Raw genomic sequence first — 21,479 nt, 5'->3', positions numbered from 1 at the left:
TAGGGGATGGAACACATCAGAGCAGCAGGAGCGGAGCTCTGAATGCCCCAGTTGGTCTGGAGGGAGACATTCCACAGGCATTATGCTATGTCTTCTCTCTGACTGAGGCCCCAAGTGGCAGAGATTGTATAGAACACATGGAGCTTGAATCTGAGGTGTGGGGGCGGGAGGGGATTGCCAATTTTGTCACATAAGGGAGAGTGGCAGGGAACAGACTTGAGAGCTGGAAAGGAATGAGGTAAAAAAAATCCAAGGAGCCCGGCCAGCGTGGCTCTGTGGTTGAGCATCGACCTGTGAACCAGGAGGTCACAGTTCTGATTCCTGGGCGGGGCACATGCCTGGGCTCTGTCCCCAGTGGGGGGCGTGCAGGAGGCAGCCCATCAATGATGCTCTCTCATCATTGATGTTCCTATCTCTCTGAAATAAACAAAAATATATTTTTTTGGGGAAAAAAAATCCAAGGAACGCCCCCCCATGGACTGAGACTCCATATTTGTTGAATGAGGAGGATGTGAGAGGACAGGACCCCCGTGAGGAGGTGTGGGCTTAGGGCCTCCATTAAAGATCCTGGCAACGTCACATTTCTTCTCCATCCCACAGGTCCTGGTTCATGGAAACAAGAGGGGCGTTTACAAGTAAGCTTCAGAGAAGTCACTTCAGGCTGTGGAGCTCGATCTTGCGATGAAATGGCTTCTACCTGGACTTCCGGTGGAATTCCACGGCAAACACGGGGCTGATTCTGGGGCCCTGACATTGCCTGACCCTCTGCCTGGGGAGGGCGGGCCAGGGAAGAGAGTTTGCCTTTGGCGAGCAGGGAAGCTGTGCAGACCATGAAGACACTGACTGAGAGTCATAAGGCAAAAGGTGAGCGTTGTTGGGAGTGTGGAGATGAAGAGGGAGAGCAAGGCTCCGGGTTTAGCTGAGCTCCAGTGGCCTCGGCTGAGTGAAGGGACGGCTTCCCCCATCACAAGGCTTAGAGGAGCTACTCTGGGAGCATCAGGGGAGGCCTGCTTTCTCACAGCTGCTTTTTCTTCCCCGAGGTTTGCCTTCTAATGATACTGACCGGCTCCAGAAAACGGAGGGAAAGCCCGAAATACTGGTGAGTTTGGATTATTGTTTTTTTTTTAGTTTAGTTTTTTTTTTTTTTAAAATGAAATGCTGGCTCGTTTTTCAGAGCATAGGCATATTGTGTATTCTCTTTATTGGGAAGGGAACAGGCAATCAACAAGTCACTTTTTAATGATTCCTGCATTTGTGTGTTTTATTTCCCTTTATTTTTTTTTTCAAGATTAATAGTTAGTGTCCAGGAAACTTTAAAGCATAAGAGATATATTTTTAAAAATTGCTTTAAATTCCTACCCAAGGATATGTTTCTCATAGTTTTTTTGGTTTTTTTTAGAGAAAGGGAGAGAGAGAGGGGGGGGGGGTGGGGAGAAATACTGATGTGAGAGAGAAACATCGATTGGTTGCCTCCTGTACATATCCCAACTAGAGACTGAACCTGTAGCCTAGGTGTGTGCCCTGACCGGAATGGAATCTGCCACCTTGTGGTGTTCAGGATGACACTCCAACCAACTGAGCTACTGGCCAGGACAACATAAGAGATGTTTTTGAAAAACTGAGATTATTAAAAATTGTAAAAGTACTATTAACTTTCACGTTACATCCACACTACCTAACGATAATATCTTTTGCACTAGACATCTTTTACTATTGAAATTTTGAACATACATAGAAGTAGAGAGCATAGTAATAATAGGGCCTCAGGTGCCATTACATAGCTTCAGTAGTCATCCACAATGGCCAGTTTTGTTTAATTTCTACCCTTCTCATGTCTCTCACTGGATTACTTTTGACAAATTTCAGACATTTCGTAACAATGTCTCTATAATTTTTAAAAATAACGGTAAGAGGGTAGTGGTGGTGGTGATTCTATTTATTCCAGAGCGAGGAACTATGGCTTAAAGGGGTTTGTGATTAGCACATGGCCATACCATCAGTTGATAGTGGAGCCAGGATTTGAACTTGGTTTTCTCTGACTCTCAAGCTCTGCAGCTTCCAGTATGTTGTATTTTGGACTCTTTCTGCGACATAAATCCCCATCTAATAACATGGGAGCATATTTTCCAGCCCTAGGAAATGGGCCTGGATTATTTGGTGAATGACTCATATAGAGTGCTCTTTGTAGTTAACGGTGCTTCACCCCTACTCCACCTCTCCTTCTTCCATCTTCTTTCCTTTAAATTTGATGTATTCTTTCATGTGAATGGTGCATGTGCAATTCTACAAGCCAAATTAATAAGTTTATAAGTAGACTGTCCTTATCTTCAAGGAGCATTCAAGTTCTTTGGAAAAATAATGTATAAAAAAAAGAAATGATGACAATAATTAGTAATTTTTACAATAATAGTTGAGATGGTTACATAACTGCTAGCCTAAAGCTTTCAAACCAATGTGCAGCTGCTCACAGTTTATTGACAGTCAGCTCACAGGACACATGAGCGCTTTTGGAATGCTGGTGTGAGGATCTCCACAGACACTCTCCCCAGTGAAACAACCGAAGTGATTTAAAAAACTCCACCATTAAAGCCAACAATGTAAAGTCTCTGAAAATTGTCCTAAGGACGGATAGCAAGTGGAGAAACATTTAATCAGGAAAATTTGTGTTTTAGCCCTGGCGGGTAGCTCAGTTGGTTAGCACATCATCCCGAAATGCCAAGGTTTCCAGTTCGATCCCCAGTCAGGGCATATACAAGAGTGAACCAATGAATGCATAAATAAGCGGAACAACTAATGGATGTTTCTCTCTCAAATCAATACTTTAAAAAAAAAAAAAAAAAGAAGAGAAAATCTAAGTCTCAGTGAAAACAGCAAATCTGTGGCACTTGTCGCACCCACAGTCTGCTCCGTCTGCCCACCCTTCAGCTCACCAAGTGGGACCTCTGCTCCGAGTGGGTACAGCAAGACGGTGGGGCTCTTTCTCCTCCCAGTCCCCAGTCTAGGACTGTACTTTTTCCCTGGGGAGACAAGCCACCAGCACTTCTCATTCCCTCCGGATCAGTGTTGCAGGCGAGGGGCAGAGAGGTCTGAGGTTTTCTTTCTCCACCAGCCCCTGCTGGTGGGATAGAAGCTCTGTCCCAGGCCTAGGAGGTCAAGAATCAGTAAGGACCCTATTGCCTTCTCCCCTTCCTCAGAGGGCAGAGATTCTGTGCCAGGAGAGGCAAGCTGAGAAGAAAGGAGCTTCCACCCCCACAGCCCCCCATCCCCCAGGGCACCACTCTCAGAGCAGGAATGTCACTCTGAGAGAAGTGGCTGCCAGTTCTGCTCCCAGCGCTAAGCACTGGTGCAGAGACCCTGCCCAGGGGGAGCGGCAGGTTGGAAGAACAAAGGCCAGTGCAGCACTCCTTACGGCACTGGCTTTATTTGGAACAGAGCATAAGGATGTTGAAACCTAAGAGTGCTCTTGAGAACAACGGAGATTTTTGTGGTGAGCAGTTAAGAGGCAGCTTCAAGATCCATGATAGCAACAAGCAAAATGGCAAATCAGCTAAAAGTTTAAGGGAGAGAACCAGGGAAAGAGAGAGCTGAGAAGAGCTCTGGTAGAGCCTCAAATACTGGCCTTAAAACTATCCCTGTAGCCCAGTCGGCATGGCTCAGTGGTTGAGCGTGGACCTATGAACCAGGAGGTCACGGTTCGATTCCTGGTCAGGGCACATGCCTGGGTTGTGGGCTTGATCCCCAATGGGGGATGTGCAGGAGGCAGCTGATCAGTGATTCTCTCTGATCATTGATCTTTCTATCTCTCTCTCCTTTCATTTCTGAAATCAGTAAAAATGTATTTAAAAAAAAAACTACCCCTGTAAAAGGGATAGGTCCTGACTTTAATTGGGTCAGACAGTGGCCATTTATTCCCTGAGACGTTGTTGAAAATAGTAGAGTAATCAGCTAGCTATTGGTGGAGGCTAGCTGGGTGTGATACTATTTTAGGCAGGCCGGAGAGACACAAGAGAATCCTGCTAAAAAGACTGTCATTTCTGGAGGGGGAGGGTCAGGGTGTGCATGTCCAAGGCTTCATCTGCTGACAAATCACAGTTTCAGGAACAATAGCCTTTCTTGAACTAGTCCACACCAGTCAGAAAACATGAACAAGTGACCACAGCAGCCGCCTGGGGAGGGAGCAGGGTTGGTATCCAGAGTTGCTACAGACTTTTACTAAAATGTCCAGTATTCAACAAAAAATTATATAGGTAGGGAGAGAGGCATGGGGAGAAAGAAAGAATACATTCACATGAGAATGAGAGAACGTGTAAATAAATTTTCCTGATATGTAAAATGAAAACAACTTTTCATTTCTGTGTTAAATTATAATCTCCTCTTGGATTGTAAATTTATTCTCCTCTTACTGGTTATGAGTTGTTTGTTGGACACAGAGTTCCTTTTGAAGATGTTTTTAATTGAATTTTTTAGAGAGAGGAAGGGAGAGGGAGAGAGAGAGAAAAATTGATGTGAGAGCTACCTCCTGCATGCCTCCTAGATGGAGCCTGTAATCCGGGCATGTGCCCTGACTGGGAATAGAACTGGCAACCTTTTGGTGCACTGCACAACGGCCCAACCAACTGATCCTCTTCGGCTGAGCACAAAGTTACTTTTAAATGGGAGTTTTCCAGCCCATGCTGAACTCTTCCATCTCAGAATTCTTCCATAATGAATCCTCAAGGTCACTTTTCTGAATTCTGCTTCATGTTTCAAATTGATTCACAAATCATTTCTCCAAAAAAAATCGTAAGTGTCCAAAAAGGAGGTATACAACTGAGGTATACAACTGAGGTGTTGTATACCTCAGTTATGCTACCCTCAGATTTTTTAAAAATATATATTTTTATTGATTTCAGAGAGGAAAGGAGAGAGAGAGAGAGAAAGAGAATGAATCATCAATGATGAGAGAGAATCATTGATCAGCTGCCTGCTGCGTGCACTACACTGGGGATTGAGCCCATAACCTGGGCATATGCCCTGACTGGGAATTGAATGAACCGTGACCTCTTGGTTCATAGGTCAATGCTCAACCACTGAACCACGCCAATCGGACACTACCCCCAGATTTTAACACACAGCCGTAGTAATGGCTAGAAGAATTTGATATGGAGAACTGTGTACCCTGAAAAGAATTAGACCAACTCTTACATATCAAGACTCTCCAGGGCCACTAGATAGACTCCTCGCACGGGGAAAATGGACGGTGACTTGCTGTTCATTAATTGTTGCTTGTTTATAGGTACCAGTTACATTCAGGGACGTGGCTGTGGTCTTCACACAGGCAGAATGGAAGCTCTTGAGCTCTAAGCAGAGGATCCTGTACAAAGAAGTGATGCTGGAGAATTACAGGAACCTGCTTTCGTTGGGTGAGGCTATGGTCTTTCCTTCATTAATTCAGTAGAGATTTATGGGCCACTTATCCTGTGCCAGAAAAATCCTAGACACTTAGAACAAACACATTAGTCAATGAAATAGTAACCCCTGCCCATGGGGGCTTTTTCTAGTGTATGGAGACAGACAACAAATAGCTTCATATACAGCAGTGGTTCTCAACCTTCCTAATGCCGCGACCCTTTAATACAGTTCCTCATGTTGTGGTGACCCCCAACCATAAAATTATTTTCATTGCTACTTCATAACTGGAATTTTGCTACTGTTATGAATCGTAATGTAAATATCTGATATGCAGGATGTATTTTCATTGTTACAAATTGAACATAATTAAAGCATGGTGATTAATCACAAAAACAATATGTAATTATATATGTGTTTTCTGATGGTCTTAGGCGACCCCTGTGAAAGGGTTGTTCAACCCACAGGTTGAGAACTGCTGATATACAGGGATGTTATGTTAGAAAGGGATAAGCACTACCTAGTAAAAAAATAATAATAAAATGAAGCAGGATAAAGGAGCATTGAGTGTGACAGGGTGGCTGGCTGAATTTTGAAATCAGTTATTTGAAGTCAGCGAGGAGGGAACATTTGACCAAAGACAGAAAGTGGTGAGGGAGTTAGAACTCTGGCTCTCCAGGGCAAGGGCATTTCAGGTGCAGACTTATTTGGTGCTAAGACCTTAAGGAAGGGATATGCCTGTGGGTAGAAGGAATTGAGACTGGAAGCACAGGTAGCAAGGGGGAGAGTGGTGAGAAATGCCTTCTGCGACAGAAGTTGAAATTAAATGTCAGAGTTTGTATGGCTTTTGAGTTTCATAAGCCAGATTATTTCTTTTATTTAAAAACATACATTTATTCTTTAAGTCTAGGTTGATAAATACTTTTGATTGTAATGTTATTCTGCTTCAGGGGTTGGCCACTTTTTCTACAAAGGGCCAGATCGTGACTATTTTAGGTTTTGTGGGTGATATGGTCTCTAACCACTCTCAGCTCTGCCCTAGTAGTGCTAAAGTAGCCACAGATGATGTGTAAATGAGTATGACTGTGTTCCAATAAGACTTTATTTGTGGACATTGAATTTTGAATTTCATGTAATTTTCATATATCATGAACTATTACTCTTTTGACTTGTTTTCAACTCTTTAAAAACTTAAAAACCATTCTTAGCTTGTAGACTGTACAAAAACAGAGGGCAGGATGGGTGGTTTTAGACTGTAGTTCCTTCCCCCCCCCCCAATTTGTTCTAGATCAGCGCTGTGTAGTAGAAATATAATGTGAGCCACATGGATGATTTTAGATTTCCTAGTAACCACCTTTAGAAAAGTAGACATAAATGGGTAAAATTAATAATCTTACTTATTAACCCGATATATCAAAATATTATTTCAACATGTATTCAGTATAAAAATTATTTTACTTTTTGGTTATAAGTGTTCAAAATCTGGTGTGTACTTTATGCTCAGAGCACATCTCAGTTCAGACTCGCCACACTGCAGGTGCTCAGTAAACATGCATGGCTAGTGGCTGCCCTACTGGATCATGCAGTTCTGGGTATTTCCATATTTCCAGATAAAGCATCTGGGGAGTCACAGTTTTGGAAACACAAGCTAGTTTCAGGCCGGAGTTTCTTCAGGAGTTTGCTCAGCTGGCCTGGCTTTTTCCATGGTCTCAGTTAATCAGATTTTATTTGTTCCATTTTTATCTTCTTTGATATGCTTTGATCTGGTTCCATCTGGTTTGTGCTCTGTCTATTTAAGTTGGATTCATCCATTTCAGTCTGGTTTTGTGTGTTTTGATTTGGCCTTAGCTATTCAACCTAACTAGATTTTATTTTTATTTTTATTTTTCTCTGATCATACTTTTCTCTTTCTCTATGTTAATTCATTGAATGGGTTTAGAGGAAAATGTTGAAATGGCCTGGTTCAAATTAGGCTCGATAAGGAAAAACTGGATTTCCTGAAATTGTTTCCTTTGTCTTGCTCGACACACAGCATTCTGCAGTTCCCTAGCCTCTTACACCCCTCTTTTTGGTTTTCTCTCTTGCTTTTCTTTGGATTAGTGTCACATGCTTTTTTTTTTTTTTTTTTTTTTTTTGTCATCTATATTCAAACTCTTAAACAATTTGTGAACTTTAATGATTTTGCTCATCACGTATTATGATGAACCCATTTTCTCTGTCACTATCTCACCTGTGCTTTTCTGTTTGATTACAAGAATATGTTTATTCTCAAACTTATCCAAAAGTTGAGGTCATACTCTTTTCCCTCCTAAGCTCATCTCTTGTTCTGTAATTCTTCATATATTCATGTTCCAATGTCTCTTCTTCAAGGGTACTGTTGGAAATAAGTGGGCCAATTTCCCCTGAAGTAATCTTTAAAGCTTTCATAGGTGAGATATTTCAGTTAGTATAGGCTAGGTAATGCTGTGATAACAACACAGAACTTCAGCAAATGTTCATTTCTTATAATACCTCTTATGTACAGTTCAGGTAGGAGTTTACTAATAGCTTTATTGGGATTCTGCAATCCAGGCAAAAGAACCAGTCTTTGTCGGGGTCATGGGGTTCTTAAAGAAGAGGAGAAAAATGGAATGAAGAAACCACATTGTGGCTCTTAAAATGTGTTCGAGCCCATTCTGGGTGGTTCAGTTGTTGAGTGTCCCGACCTGTGAACCAAGGGTCACCAGTTTGATTCCTGGTCAGGGCACATGCCTGGGTTGCTGGCTCGATCCCTCGGTAGGGGGCGTGCAGGAGGCAGCCGATCAAACATCTCTCATCACTGATGTTTCTATCTCTCTCTCCCTCTTCCTTCCTCTCTGAAATCAATAAAAACATATTTAAAAAAATATGTTAGAAAGTAGCACTAACTTTTCACCCATCTCCCATTGGCCTAAGCAAATCCCATTAGCCAGTCATTGTAACGGGATTGGTTTGGGCACAAGGTGCCAAAATCCTGAAATTGTGGATCATGTATTCCTTGTCCACTGCAGAATCCACAATATTTAGTAGAGAACCCAGCACTTAAAATTTCTAATAAGTATGTGTTTGTGGGTGGACAACCTGAGATTCAGATTTATTTCATATGCAGTCTCTTTAAGCCCTGTTTCATGTACATACTCCCGTGTTTGGAAGCCCTCCAGATCAAGTGACTTTTTATGTTTATCCGTTTTTTTTGTTTTCTGTGATAAGAAAAGTCATGAAGGAGATTTTCATGTCGGGCATAGAGCCTGTTACCTCCAAGTACAACAGAATTGTGAACAGCATATCAATGTGAGTGTTGATGGCTTAGATGACTTACTAGAAAGAAATGTCTGACAGTATTGAAGCTGTTTACAAAGCTGGATGCTTAACTGAGAGGCTCCTAGTCTGAGTGACAGGCAGAGGATGTTTCTGGTGTGGTTTTACTGGATTGTAATAGAAAATGGAATGTTTAGAAATGGAATATAGAGGAATTATTAGTGGAAAACGAGTTTTGTTGTACATTTATTATCAATAGTAGGTGTGGCAGGAAGATACTCTTTGTCCTAAGACAAGGCGGAACAGCCAGCTGCCCACTTAGGGCTTCTCTAACTGAACACTCTTTCTCCGGCAGAATCAAAGCCAGAAACAGACTCCTGTTCCTCTTGCCTTCTGGCCTTCTCCCATCAGCCTCTCCTCAGCCAACATGTGCTTCCGATCTTCTTGGACTTACGTGACTTCCATCCAGGGGATTCTGGCCCAGGGCATCAGGGGCAGAAATGTTCTTCTCAAAGCTGCTGGAGTGAAAAAACAAAAGGTCAAGAGAGAGAAGGTGGCTTCAGATCCTTGTCTGTGAGGACAGAGGAGAGAGAAACCTCAGGCGCTGTTCCCAGCCCACCCCGAAGACAATCAGCAAGTCCTAGAGAAGGCAACCCAGTGGTAGAAATAGAGCCCAAGCCAGCCCAGAGGGTATGCCCTGTGCAAATAGACAGGGGAGCGGAGTTAGGAACCCTGAGATCCGGAGTAGGCAGCTGTAACGAGCATGAGCTAGACTGTAGTCTGAAATCACACTTTGCTGGACACCAGGTGACCCTCTCAGAAGAGAAGCCCTATGTTTGCAGGGAGTGTGGGCGAGGCTTTAACAATAAGTCAAACCTCAACAGACACCATCGGACGCACTCAATGGAGAAGCCTTATGTGTGTGGTGACTGTGGCCGAGGCTTTAGCCTGATGGCGATCCTTGTTCATCACCAGAGGACACACTCAGGAGAGAAGCCGTATGTGTGCAAGGAGTGTGGGCGAGGCTTTAGCAAGAAGTCCAATCTGAACAGACACACAGAAACCCATTCGGAAGAGAAGCCTTATTTGTGCAGGGAGTGTGGGCAGAGCTTTAGAAATAATTCAGTCCTCATTAGACATCAGTGGATTCACTCTGGGGAGAAGCCCTATGTGTGCCCGGAGTGTGGACGAGGATTTGCTTACAAGTCCACCCTCAGAAAACACCAGAGGACTCATTCAGGAGAGAAGCCCTATATATGTCAGGAGTGTGGGCATGGCTTCAGCGAGAAGTCATCTTTCATCAGACACCAGAGGACACACTCGGGGGAGAAACCCTTTGTGTGCCTGGAGTGTGGACGAGGATTTGGTGATAAGTCAACCCTCAGAAAACACCAGAGGACACACTCGGGAGAGAAGCCTTACGCGTGCAGTGAGTGTGGCCGAAGCTTTACCCAGAAGTCATTCCTCCTTATTCACCAAGGGACACACTCAGGAGAGAAGCATGTTTGCAGGGAGTGTGGGCGAAGCTTTAGCTACAAGTCAAATCTCATCAGACACCAGAAGACACACTCAGACGTGAAGCCTTATATATGTAGGGAGTGTGGGCGAGGTTTTTTCTATAAGTCAGACCTCATCATACATGAAAGGACGCACTCCGGGGAGAAGCCTTACGTGTGCAGTGAGTGTGGTCGAAGCTTTAGCCAGAAGTCATTCCTTGTTATTCACCAGGGGACACACTCAGGGAAGAAGCATGTTTGCAGGGACTGTGGGCGAAGCTTTAGCTACAGGTCAAATCTCATCACACACCAGAGGAAACACTTGGCGAAAAGCATGTTTCCAGGGATCACGGACAAGACCCAGCAATCAGTCAAATCTCATCTTACACCAGAGAGACACCTGGGGTCTGTGTGTGTGGAGTGAGTGTACCTTCAGGGAGGTGTTGACTCTCATCGGGCACTGAGGACACATTCAGCAGAGGAACCTAAGTGTGGGTAACTCTAGCCACACTTAAGTGGGAGGCGTTGTGTGTGCGGGGACTGTGGATGAGGCGGTAGCAATAAGTCAGCGTTTATCGAATATCCAGTGGCAGGCAGGCAGGCAGGCAGGCAGGCACAAGGTGGCACACTCGGAGAGGAGCAGCGTGTTTGTAGGGACTGTGGGCAAAACCCTTGTGATCAGCCAGCCTTCTCCTCATGCCATAGAGAGTTCCTTACGTGGGGGTACGTGGAGCTCTGCCCAGATAACCTCATCAGGACCAACACCCCTGCAGCTCCGGATAACGGCTGCTGATGCTGCAGAGACAAAGTCTTTCCTAGGACCTGCTCTCAGCCACAGGGAACTGCACCTTCCTAAGGGCTGGCTCCTGGCCAATGGTTGACTGCTATGGGGAGACAAAACCTCAACCCTGGACTCAGTTGTGTTCAAAGGGTCATCCTGGATCGAGAGATGCCCATCACATCTCAGTTGTGAACACATTGCAGGTCAGCTTCTTCCTCTGCCCAGTCCAGCCCTCATTCACCAATAAACCACTTAATTCTCCACTCCCTATCTCTCCAGGGACTCCACTCTAAGACATCTTAAGTGTACAAGGAGCGTGGACATGGCTGTGGCCATAGTCACCCCTCACAAACCTCAGCGTTTGCATAGAAACTGTGTGTGGGCAGAATGGGCATGGATTTAGGAAAAGTGCATCTCAGGATGCATCAGAGAACAGCTATATTGTGGGAAGCTTTATATAGGCGGGGAAGGAGTCCGTAAGATGCTTAAGCAATCAGTTATATTAGTTACACCTCGTCTTGCACCAGAGGTCAGTCTGAGAGAAGATCTGTGTGGGCAGGGTTTGTGGGTGAAGCCTTATCCGGATGCTCCTCCTCAACAGACTAAGAGGACATTCTTGACACCACAAACCACTACCTCACCTTTGAAGGAGTTTCACAAGTCTTGACACCCCCCCCCCCCATTCTCTGTATGAGAGTGAAGATGGCACTAGCCACTAAATAGACATGGTTTTCTCCCAGTTTTTGTAATCAGATGGAGTAAAAAAAGTAAAGAGTTTTACTTAAGTAACCTAAGAATGACAACTTGCTTTATTTTCATACACCAGTTCCTTCCCATGTTTTGTCCTTTTGTTATAGTAAAATGATAAGCTCCAGCAGCACACCGTAGTCTCTCATCCACCTGGAAAGGAATTCACATTCACAGCCTAGATTTCCTGCGTGAATTCAACCCTTGAGAAAAAATAAGTCCAAATAAATCTGAGGTTATCTGAGCCTTTGCGTGGGGAGGATGATCGGGGTTCTGGAAACATGCCAGCCGAGGGGAGAACTTCCCAGGTCTCCAGGCCTGGATTGCCTCTTCTAACTGATCACTCCCTTAGGCTTTTGTGAAGGCTCCCTTCCCTGGGTTTTCTCCTTTCTAATCTCTGCTCGGGTCTCTGCTGAACCCTTCTCATCCCCATCACACCATCACTGGTCCTTAATGGTCTGTTCACATCCTGCATTTTCGGGGTTCTGTAAGTATACTCCCTGTGCGGCCTTCCATGGTCTAAGCTCAGGTCCTTTAACCATGCCCTGCTCTCCAGTCATGAATGAATGCTTTGGGCCTCTTAGCTACTCATAGGTCTAAAAGCCCCTAAATACTGCTTCAAGGCCATGTCCCCACAGCCCTCCAAGGGTCTTGCTAATGACACCCCACATCATCCTTTTACTAGCTGGTCCAAGACAGCCTAGCCATACACCACCATTGTCTTTTCAGCCCAAGGACCTGGCCCTTTGGCCACACCCTTTCCTAGTCCCCCTCCCTCAGGGCCCAAATTGCTCAGTTTGACAACTCTACACTCCCTGGCTCTGATTTCTATGTCCTGGGCCAATAACTGTTCATTCTAGAAGGAGGGTCTGCCTAGACTCCAGCAAATTTGCTTGCTTAGTTGGGGTTTACCAGGTCACAAATTGGACATCAGGCTTTGAAAAGCAAAAGCACAGAGTGGTTTTAACACCCCATCAAAGGAGGGGGCAGTAGAAGAGTCTGAAGGAGTCACTGGCTCCAAGGCCTCTGCTCACACCCTCAGCCGTGCGCTCAGCTCTGCAGCGGGTCCTGGGTCAGCTCTGGTGAGGGGAAGGTGTCCGCATGGGGGTGTTCCCCTAGTGTTCCTTTCCTAGAACTACCCCTATCACATCAACTCTTAGCTTCTGGTCAGAACTAGAAGCCACAGAGGGAAGAATGTATTTGGCTATGTCATCTCTAGGGTTTGCATTCCCGATGAGCTCAAGGCCCTTCCTCCATGTCCTGCTATTGGGAGAGAACAATGCAAACAAGAAAACCAGCACCTTCCTTTAAAAAAAAGAGTATATCCTGTTCATTAATTTTAATCTGGACATCATTTTGGAGAATAGCCAAGCACTCAACTGACCTTTAATTAAAGAAAATTACTTGTGATAGGTTGAAAAATGACATTAGGATCCACAAAAAAGGAAACAAGATTCTTAGAGTTCCATCCACCAGTGTTCTGAAGAGGATATAAACACCCCTTCTCCAGCTGAGGAGTGGAAAATCTCACAAAGCCAGGTGCCCTGGGGACAGGCTTCGCCCTCATCTGCTGCTGATGTAGACAGACCACAGGGCGGGTCCCAGCTTACCCTGCTCACCAGCTTGAAGGAGAAGCTGGTTCTGCAGAATCCTCACTGCTGCTGGCCATCTGTTCCCCTTTTCCTGACCCCTCACTTCCTTTGGGAACTAGGTTATTTTTTTGTCAGGGAGGAAGAGAGCTTAATGTGAATTTTAATGCCATTTACGATAGTTTTTATCTGACCCGCCTCTTTGCAGTGTCTGTTCCAATCATCTAGAGCAGTGATGGCGAACCTATGACACGCGTGTCAGAGGTGACACGCGAACTCATTTTTTTGGTTGATTTTTCTTTGTTAAATGGCATTTAAATATATAAAATAAATATCAAAAATATAAGTCTTTGTTTTAAATATGGTTGCAAATATCAAAAAATTTCTGTATGTGACACGGCACCAGAGCTAAGTTAGGGCTTTTCAAAATGCTGGCACACCGAGCTCAAAAGGTTTGCCATCGCTGATCTAGAGTGATAGCAGGCCTGTACCTTTCCCTGTGCCTAGTAGACACTGCCATTAACAGAGGCTTACTTGTCTTTTTTTAAAAATATATTTTTTATTCAGAGAGGAAGGGAGAGGAAGAGAGAGATAGAAACATCAGTGATGAGACAGAATCATTGATCAACTGCCTTCTGCACGCCCCCTACTGGGGACTGAGCCCACAACCCAGGCATGTGCCCTTGATGAGAATCAAACCTGGGACCCTTCAGTCCACAGGCCGATGCTCTATCCACTGAGCCAGACCGGCTAGGGCAAGGCTTACTCGTCTTTTGAGAGAGGGGCCCAAGCTGTGAAAACCTTAGTGTAAATAAATTTGGTAATATTGGAGGTATGCCTGAAAACACTTCAGATCAGGTTTTCTGCCGAACAGGGGTGAAAATCTGGAAGAGATGATACAGGGAAACAGAAAAATTAAGAGAAGGCACGAAGGACAGCACTGAGACTAGGATAAATTTGGAAGTCAGAAGTGTTGCCATTGCCCAGACAAAATTTACAGGACAACTATGGTGATGGTAATGTGGACTAAAAGAGAAGACAGGCATCATAGGGTTTGTTTTGGAAGTCCTCGGTGTTGCAGCTTTCCAACAGGAGAAATATTTGCAAAAGATAAAAGTTCTCATCACTCCAAGAATCCAAGCAGAAAGCCAACATCATCTTATCTGTGCTTATCATAAGAACTAGAGGCCTGGTGCATGAAATTTGTGCATGTGGGTGGTGGTGGTGGGTCCCTCAGCCTGACCTGCACCCTCTCCAATCTGGGAAACCTCAGGGGATGTCCTCCTTACGGCTTACTGGAGGGTCGGTTGAACTGGCTATCCTCTTTCCCCATCTAAGTCTTGCATTGTGCTGACCTGTGTGGTAGAATATGTGTGTGTGTGTGTGTGGAATGGTGCCACTTATTAATATATTGTCTCAGCTCTACATTCACCTCTTGTAGCCTGATCTGTGAAAACGGATCTGGGCCCTTGAAGTCCTTTTCCTTTGTCAGCTGGCATGAGGTTTATCAGTAGTGGTCTCTGGAGCAAATTAGGAAGGAAGGAGGTTCTTTCCTGGCTGAGTTCACCAGGGTCCCAGGAGTACCCTTTCCCCCCACTCCTCGACCAGACCGGCGCAGTTTCTTCATGCTAAATGCCTGCAGGACACAGCTTTCTCCACTGATTGGCCATCCTTTGTTTTCTTCAGCTCTCCACTCAGGCAATGGTGGGTTAGCCGGGAGCCCAAACAGCACAGGTCATTGCTCCTGCACCTTCTCTTCATCTCCATGGGCATACAGTCTAGGGCTGGACTGGCTTTCTGGCAAGCAGCCAGACTTTCATCGTGTGCCGAGTCCCAGAACTCCCCTCCCTGGTTGCTACTCCCCAGACCCTCTCTTCAGCTCTGTGTGCATGCACACCAGGGTCCTGGCAGTTACCTTTAGCTGCCCCAGCTCAAGCTGTGCACAGAAGTACCCTAGGTTCTTTAGGCTTTCCAGTCTCCATTTCTGGCAGTGCCTATAGCAGTGATCTGACTGTCTTTGCTCACCTGCCCATCAGCCTCAGCTCGCTTGTGCCTCATAGGTTTGTTTGATGCAGCTCTTCAGATGCAGACACTGCGTGGTCCAGGTTTTGTATCAACATCAACATCTTGGTTCTCTGTCCACATCCAGCTCCCTCTGTGTACCTGCCTACCACGTTTGGCTGGCCTGCATTCCAGACGGTTATTCCTGCATGCCAGCTCTGGCGTGTGTAACCCCCCACCCCTACCCCCACTTCTACCATCAGTGGGCTGCAACCACTCCTCCAGCGAGGGCTGATCCCCAGTCTTCGGGAGGGAGCTCTCCTCTGTGTATCCTTCTTTAGAACTCTACCTCAGCTGAGTTTTCTTTCAATATTTATAGTTACTCTCCTATCTTTGTATAATATATACTTTAAAAATCTTCACCCAAGGATATGTTCTACTGATCTTAGAGAGAGAGAGAGAGAGAGAGAGAGAAACATCAGTGTATGAGAAAAATATTGGTTGCCCCCCTACGTGCCCCAACCAGAGATTGAGCATGCAAACTAGGTATGTGCCCTGACCAGGAATCTAACTAGCAACCTTTTCAGTGCATAGGACGATGGTCCAACCAATTGAGCCATACTGCCCAGTGCTGTATAATGATTCTTTATGTTCGATTTCCTATTTAAATTACTGTGTGGTTTATGTCTCCTCATTTTACCTAAACTAATACAGATGTGAATTGTGTATGTAGTTCAAAGACATGAACTTTTGATGGCGTTTATTCAAAGAAACAATGCTAGTCAAAGTTATTACGAATACTAGCTGGGGCTCTGGGCCTGAACCCAAACACAGAAATCTAACGGCCTAGGCCTGGGGACAGCCAATCATAGCCTGAAGGCCGATCGAGCCTGCTTTTGTAAGGCTTACGAACTAAGAATGGTTTCTGCATTTTAAATAGCTGAAAATAATCAAAAGAAGAATAATATTTTGTGACACATATCTGTGTCCATAAATAGTTTTACTGTAACACAGGCACACATTTGTTATGTATTGTTTATAGCTGCTTTCCTGCTACAACAGTTGAGTTGAGTAATTGAATCAGAGACCATATGGCCCACAAACTCTAAAATACTATCTGACCCTCAACAGAAAAAGTTTGCTGATCCTTGATCTAGACCAGCAATTTTCAATCAGCGTGCCACAAGAATTTTTAAAACATGTAATTCCCGACTATTTAGTCAGGGGCACCGACCTCTTTTCCCTTAGATTGTCAATAAGAAAATGACAACAGCTAACAGAACAATAGCTATCCAGTGTGAATGAATCAAAAATATACCTATTTTTTTTTGTCAGATTGGTAAAAAATACATTTTTTGTTTGCCGAAGAAATTTTAGTTTATGTGGTGCCATGAGATGAAAAAGGTTGAAAATTGCTGATCTAGACTGAACCTTGGGAACACTTTATCAAAGGCCAAATGAATAGCCTACTTAACCCCATGCTCTGGAATTCATGACCTCTTTTTTCTTATTTGTAGATATCAACAAGCTGATTCTAAAATTTATATGAAATCACAAGGGATCTGGAATGCCAAAACAATCTTGTGAAAGAAAAACAAATTAGGAGGACTCACATTTTCTGATTTCAAAACTTACTACAAAGCAATGGTACTGACATAAGGATAGACATACAGATCAATGGAATAGAATTGAGAAGTCAGAAGTAAAACCATGTGTCTTTGGTCAACTGATTTTCCACAAGGGTGCCAAGACCAATCAGGGCAAAGAATAGGTTTTTCGACAAATAGTGCTGGGGCAACTGGATATTTACCTGCAAAAGAATAAAGTTTAACCCTTACCGTATGCCATACATACAAATTAACTAAAAATGTATCAAAGATCCAAATGTAAGAAACTAAAACTATAAAACTCTTAGAAGAAAGCATAGGACCAAATCCTTATGATCTTGAACCTGGCAACGATTCTTAGATACGCCACCAAGAGCATGAGCAAGAAAAACAACAACAACAAAAAAGGTAATAGATAAATTGGACTTTATCAAAATTAAAAACTAAGGTGAAAAGACAATCCATAGAATTAGAGAAAATGTTTATAAATCATATATCTGATGTGGGACTTATATCTAGAATACATAAAGAACTCTTAACAACTCAATAAGAAAAGACAATCCAAGGATGATATACAAATGGGCAGTAAGTACATGAAAAGATGCTCAACGTCATTAGTCATCAGGGAAATGCAAATCAAAACCACAATGAGATAGATACCAGTTCACACACCTTACGATGGTCAATCCAAGTCACATAACAAGTGCTGACGAAGAAGTGGAGACATCAGAACCCTCCTATACTACAGGTGGGAGTGTAAAACAGTGCGGCCACTTTGGAAAGCAGTCTGGCAGGGCTTTTATACCTGCCCACCTCCCATTTTTGAACTGTGGTCACTAAATGAGTGCCCATGTTTTTCTTCCATCAGATGGGAATGGAGGACAGTGACTCTTGATCAGGGAGCACCGCCGCAGCAGATCAGAGGAGCAGGAACCGGAGCCTGGGCTGAGTTCATAAAAAGCAGGATCTGGACAGTGGCTCCAGATGGAGGAGCCAGAGGAACCTGTGGACAGTGGGCAGTCACTGCCCCCGGTTTACATCTACAGTCCCGAGTATGTCAGCATGTGCGATTCCCTGGCCAAAGTCCCCAAACGGGCCAGTATGGTACATTCTTTGATTGAAGCATATGCACTGCATAAGCAAATGAGGATAGTTAAGCCCAAAGTGGCCTCCATGGAGGAGATGGCCACCTTCCACACCGATGCCTATCTGCAGCACCTCCAGATGGTCAGCCGAGAAGGAGATGACGATCATCCGGACTCTACGGAGTATGGCCTGGGCTATGACTGTCCAGCTACCGAAGGGATATTTGACTATGCGGCAGCTGTGGGAGGGGCTACGATCACAGCTGCCCAGTGCCTGATTGATGGAATGTGCAAAGTAGCCATTAACTGGTCTGGAGGGTGGCATCACGCAAAGAAAGACGAAGCATCTGGATTTTGTTATCTCAATGATGTTGTCCTGGGAATATTACGATTGCGACGGAAATTTGACCGTGTTCTCTATGTGGATTTGGATCTGCACCACGGAGATGGTGTAGAAGATGCCTTCAGTTTCACCTCCAAAGTCATGACCGTGTCCCTGCACAAATTCTCCCCGGGATTTTTCCCAGGAACAGGTGATGTGTCTGATGTTGGCCTAGGGAAGGGACGGTACTACAGTGTGAATGTGCCCATTCAAGATGGCATACAGGATGAGCGGTATTACCACATCTGTGAAAGTGTACTGAAGGAGGTGTACATGGCCTTTAACCCCAAAGCGGTGGTCTTACAGCTGGGAGCTGACACAATAGCTGGGGATCCGATGTGCTCCTTTAACATGACTCCGGTGGGAATTGGCAGGTGCCTTAAGTACATCCTTCAGTGGCAGTTGGCAACGCTCGTTTTGGGAGGAGGAGGCTATAACCTTGCCAACACAGCTCGATGCTGGACATACTTGACTGGGGTCATCCTCGGGAAAACACTGTCCTCTGAGATCCCAGATCATGAGTTTTTCACAGCATATGGTCCTGATTATGTGCTGGAAATCACGCCAGGCTGCCGGCCAGACCGCAATGAGCCCCACCGAGTCCAGCAAATCCTCAGCTACATCAAAGGGAACCTGAAGCATGTGGTCTAGTGGACCAAAAGGGATCAGGTTTCCAGAGCCAAAGAGCAGTGCCTATAATGAAGGCAGCATGTTCATGCGAGCCGTGTGTGGAATTTGTGACTTCAGGGGAAATTTGGAAGAAATTAATTCTTGAAAATTTCCAAGGAGCACCAAGTGGCTGCTGGCCTCCTGGGGTGAGGCAGGGAGGCACCCCGGAGGCTCAACTAGCCCTAGAGGAAGAGTGAGATTTTCAACATTAAAAGTGTTTATTTTTTAAACAAACATAAGTACCATTTTTAGTCTTGGAATATTATTTTTAAGCAAGTTGGGGAGGGGGTATTTTTATTTTCTTAAAGGAGACAGATCAGAAACTAGGAGAAAGCATGGATGTGTAGTGGGTTGGGGGGAGCTGAGAGGTAGGGTTTGGGTGTCAGGACCATCCAGGTGATGCCTTGGTGAAGGGAAATGATAGTAGATTAGGAGGTAGGAAGAAGTCCACCTCTGTCGTTTTTAGGATCATTGATCTATTTTTTTAAAAAAATATTTTTAATGATATTTAGAGAGAGAGGAAGGGCGAGGGAGAGAGAGAGATAGGAGCATCAATGAGAGAGAAGCATCAATTGGCTGCCTCCTGCATGCCTCATACTGGGGATCTAGCCCCAAACCTGGGCATGTGTCCTGATGGAATCAAATCAGTGACTTCTTGGTGCATGGGATGATGCTCAACCAACTGAGCCACACCAGCTGTTGTGTTTTTTTGAAAACCTAAAAAAAGAGAAAAGAAAAAACAGTCTGGTAGTTCCTCAAACAATTAAACTGAGTTACCATATGACCCAGCAGTTCCACTCCTAGGTATATGCACAAGAGAAATGAAAGCATAAGTCAACATGAAAACTTGCACACAAATGTTTAAATGCAGCATCATTCATAATAGCCAAAGGGCGGAAACTGCCACATGTTTATCAACTAATGAATGGGTAAACAAAAATGTTATATCCATACAATGAAATACTATTCAGCCATAAAAAAAGAGATGAAGTACTAATATGTGCCATCACATGGATGAGCTTGGAAAACATGATGCTAAGTGAAAGAAGGCAGTCACCAAAGACCAGGTATTACATGAGTTCCTTTGTAAGGAATGTCTGGAAAGTCCTTCACTCAGGTCTTTGTTCACATGCACACTTCAGAGAGGCTTTCCCAGAGCATCTAACCGAAGTTACAACCCATCACTCTCAACCCCCCTACCCTACTGTATTTAGTTTTCCTATCACGCTGATGTTACTCTTTATACCTAGTCATGGGGTTTACTGTCTGTCTTTCTCACCAGAACATAAAGTCCTTCAAGGAAGGGACTTTGTATCTCACTGACAGTGAGATGTTAGTAAGTACGAAATAATTTAAGATGCATGCATGAGGGATATGTTAGGAGGCAGGGTAACTTGGAAGCAGCTGAGGAACTAGGTGGCACTATATTCCTGTTCTTGCCACCTTGAGCAATATATCTCTCTGAGCCTCCATCTCTTGTCCTCCACATGTTGACAAAAATGGGACAGAACATACATTTTAGGGTGTGAGAATTAAATTACAAAGCCCTGGCTGGTGTGGCTCAGTTGGTTGAACATCGACCCATACACTGAACGAATGCTGGATCGATTCCCCGTCAGGGCACATACCCAGGTTTCGGGTTCAATCCCTGGTTGCGTACGGGAGGCAACTGATTGATGGATGTTTCTCTCTCACATTGATGTTTCTCTCCCTCTCCCTTTCTCTCTAAAAAAATCAATAAAAACACATTAAAATTACAAAACCCTGCGTTAGAAACTTTCCTTGCTGGGTTTTGGGGAACAACGAGACTGGTATGGCTGGAGGATGACGAATGAGGGGAATGTTGAAGATGAGGCTGGGGAGGGATGCAGGGCTGGATTTTATTCTGCGTGTGCTGGGAAGTTACTGGGAAGTGGAGAGCAGGGCAATGGCACCATCTGATATAATCCCACTACATCATGGAAGGATCCCTCTGGCTGCGAGAGTAAGAAAGGAAGCAGACTAGTGAGGGGTTCATTCAGTGATCCAAGACAGAGATGATGGTGGCTAGGCTAGCATGGTAGTAGTGGGGCAGGTGACAACAGTCAGATTTTAGACCCTTTGAAGGTGAGGTCCATAGGATTTGCTGATTGAGATGAGAGAGAATGGGAGGGATCAAGGATGCTACCAAGTTTGTCTTTTTGATTTTTAACCGGAGAAACTTGAGATGGGAAATGCCGGTAAGCAGTGGTTTTGGGAAGAAGAGTGATTAGACTCAAGAATTTAGTTTTCATCGTTAAATTTATTAGCTATTTAGACATTTCATGTCAAGCAGGTGGCTTGATATTAAAGCCAAGAGTTAAATGAAGAGCCCGGGTTTAAAGGAATAAATTTGAAAAACCTGAACATGTAGAACTCTCAAAAGTCCTGGAACTGGTCCCAGCTGGTTTGGCTCAGTGGATAGAGTGTTGGCCTGCGG

General features: G+C 44.5%; 2 protein-coding genes across 4 annotated transcripts; both read left to right on the top strand.

Moving 5' to 3' along the window:
• The first annotated feature begins 722 nt into the window (after positions 1–722).
• Positions 723–13,515, top strand: ZNF343 (zinc finger protein 343). The gene is made up of 4 exons (XM_036322450.1): positions 723–864; positions 1,041–1,099; positions 5,276–5,402; positions 9,020–13,515. Exons 1-4 carry the CDS (start codon positions 831–833, stop codon positions 10,582–10,584), a joined length of 1,785 nt encoding a protein of 594 aa, XP_036178343.1. The 5' UTR covers positions 723–830; the 3' UTR covers positions 10,585–13,515.
• Positions 5,276–19,506, top strand: LOC118663101 (histone deacetylase 8). 3 transcript variants are annotated; one of them, XM_036322452.1, is made up of 3 exons: positions 5,276–5,402; positions 16,796–17,633; positions 17,754–19,506. In XM_036322452.1, exon 3 carries the CDS (start codon positions 17,870–17,872, stop codon positions 19,001–19,003), a length of 1,134 nt encoding a protein of 377 aa, XP_036178345.1. In that variant the 5' UTR covers positions 5,276–5,402; positions 16,796–17,633; positions 17,754–17,869; the 3' UTR covers positions 19,004–19,506. The 3 variants fall into 3 exon arrangements, with proteins under 3 accessions (XP_036178345.1, XP_036178344.1, XP_036178346.1); XM_036322451.1 differs by having other exon boundaries at positions 16,796–19,506; XM_036322453.1 differs by lacking the exon at positions 16,796–17,633 and having other exon boundaries at positions 5,280–5,402.
• The last annotated feature ends 1,973 nt before the right edge of the window (positions 19,507–21,479 follow it).

This window comes from Myotis myotis, unplaced genomic scaffold (genome assembly GCF_014108235.1).
Source record: "Myotis myotis isolate mMyoMyo1 unplaced genomic scaffold, mMyoMyo1.p scaffold_m19_p_9, whole genome shotgun sequence".
NCBI lineage: Eukaryota > Metazoa > Chordata > Mammalia > Chiroptera > Vespertilionidae > Myotis > Myotis myotis.
This window is presented reverse-complemented; position numbering and strand designations above follow the sequence as displayed.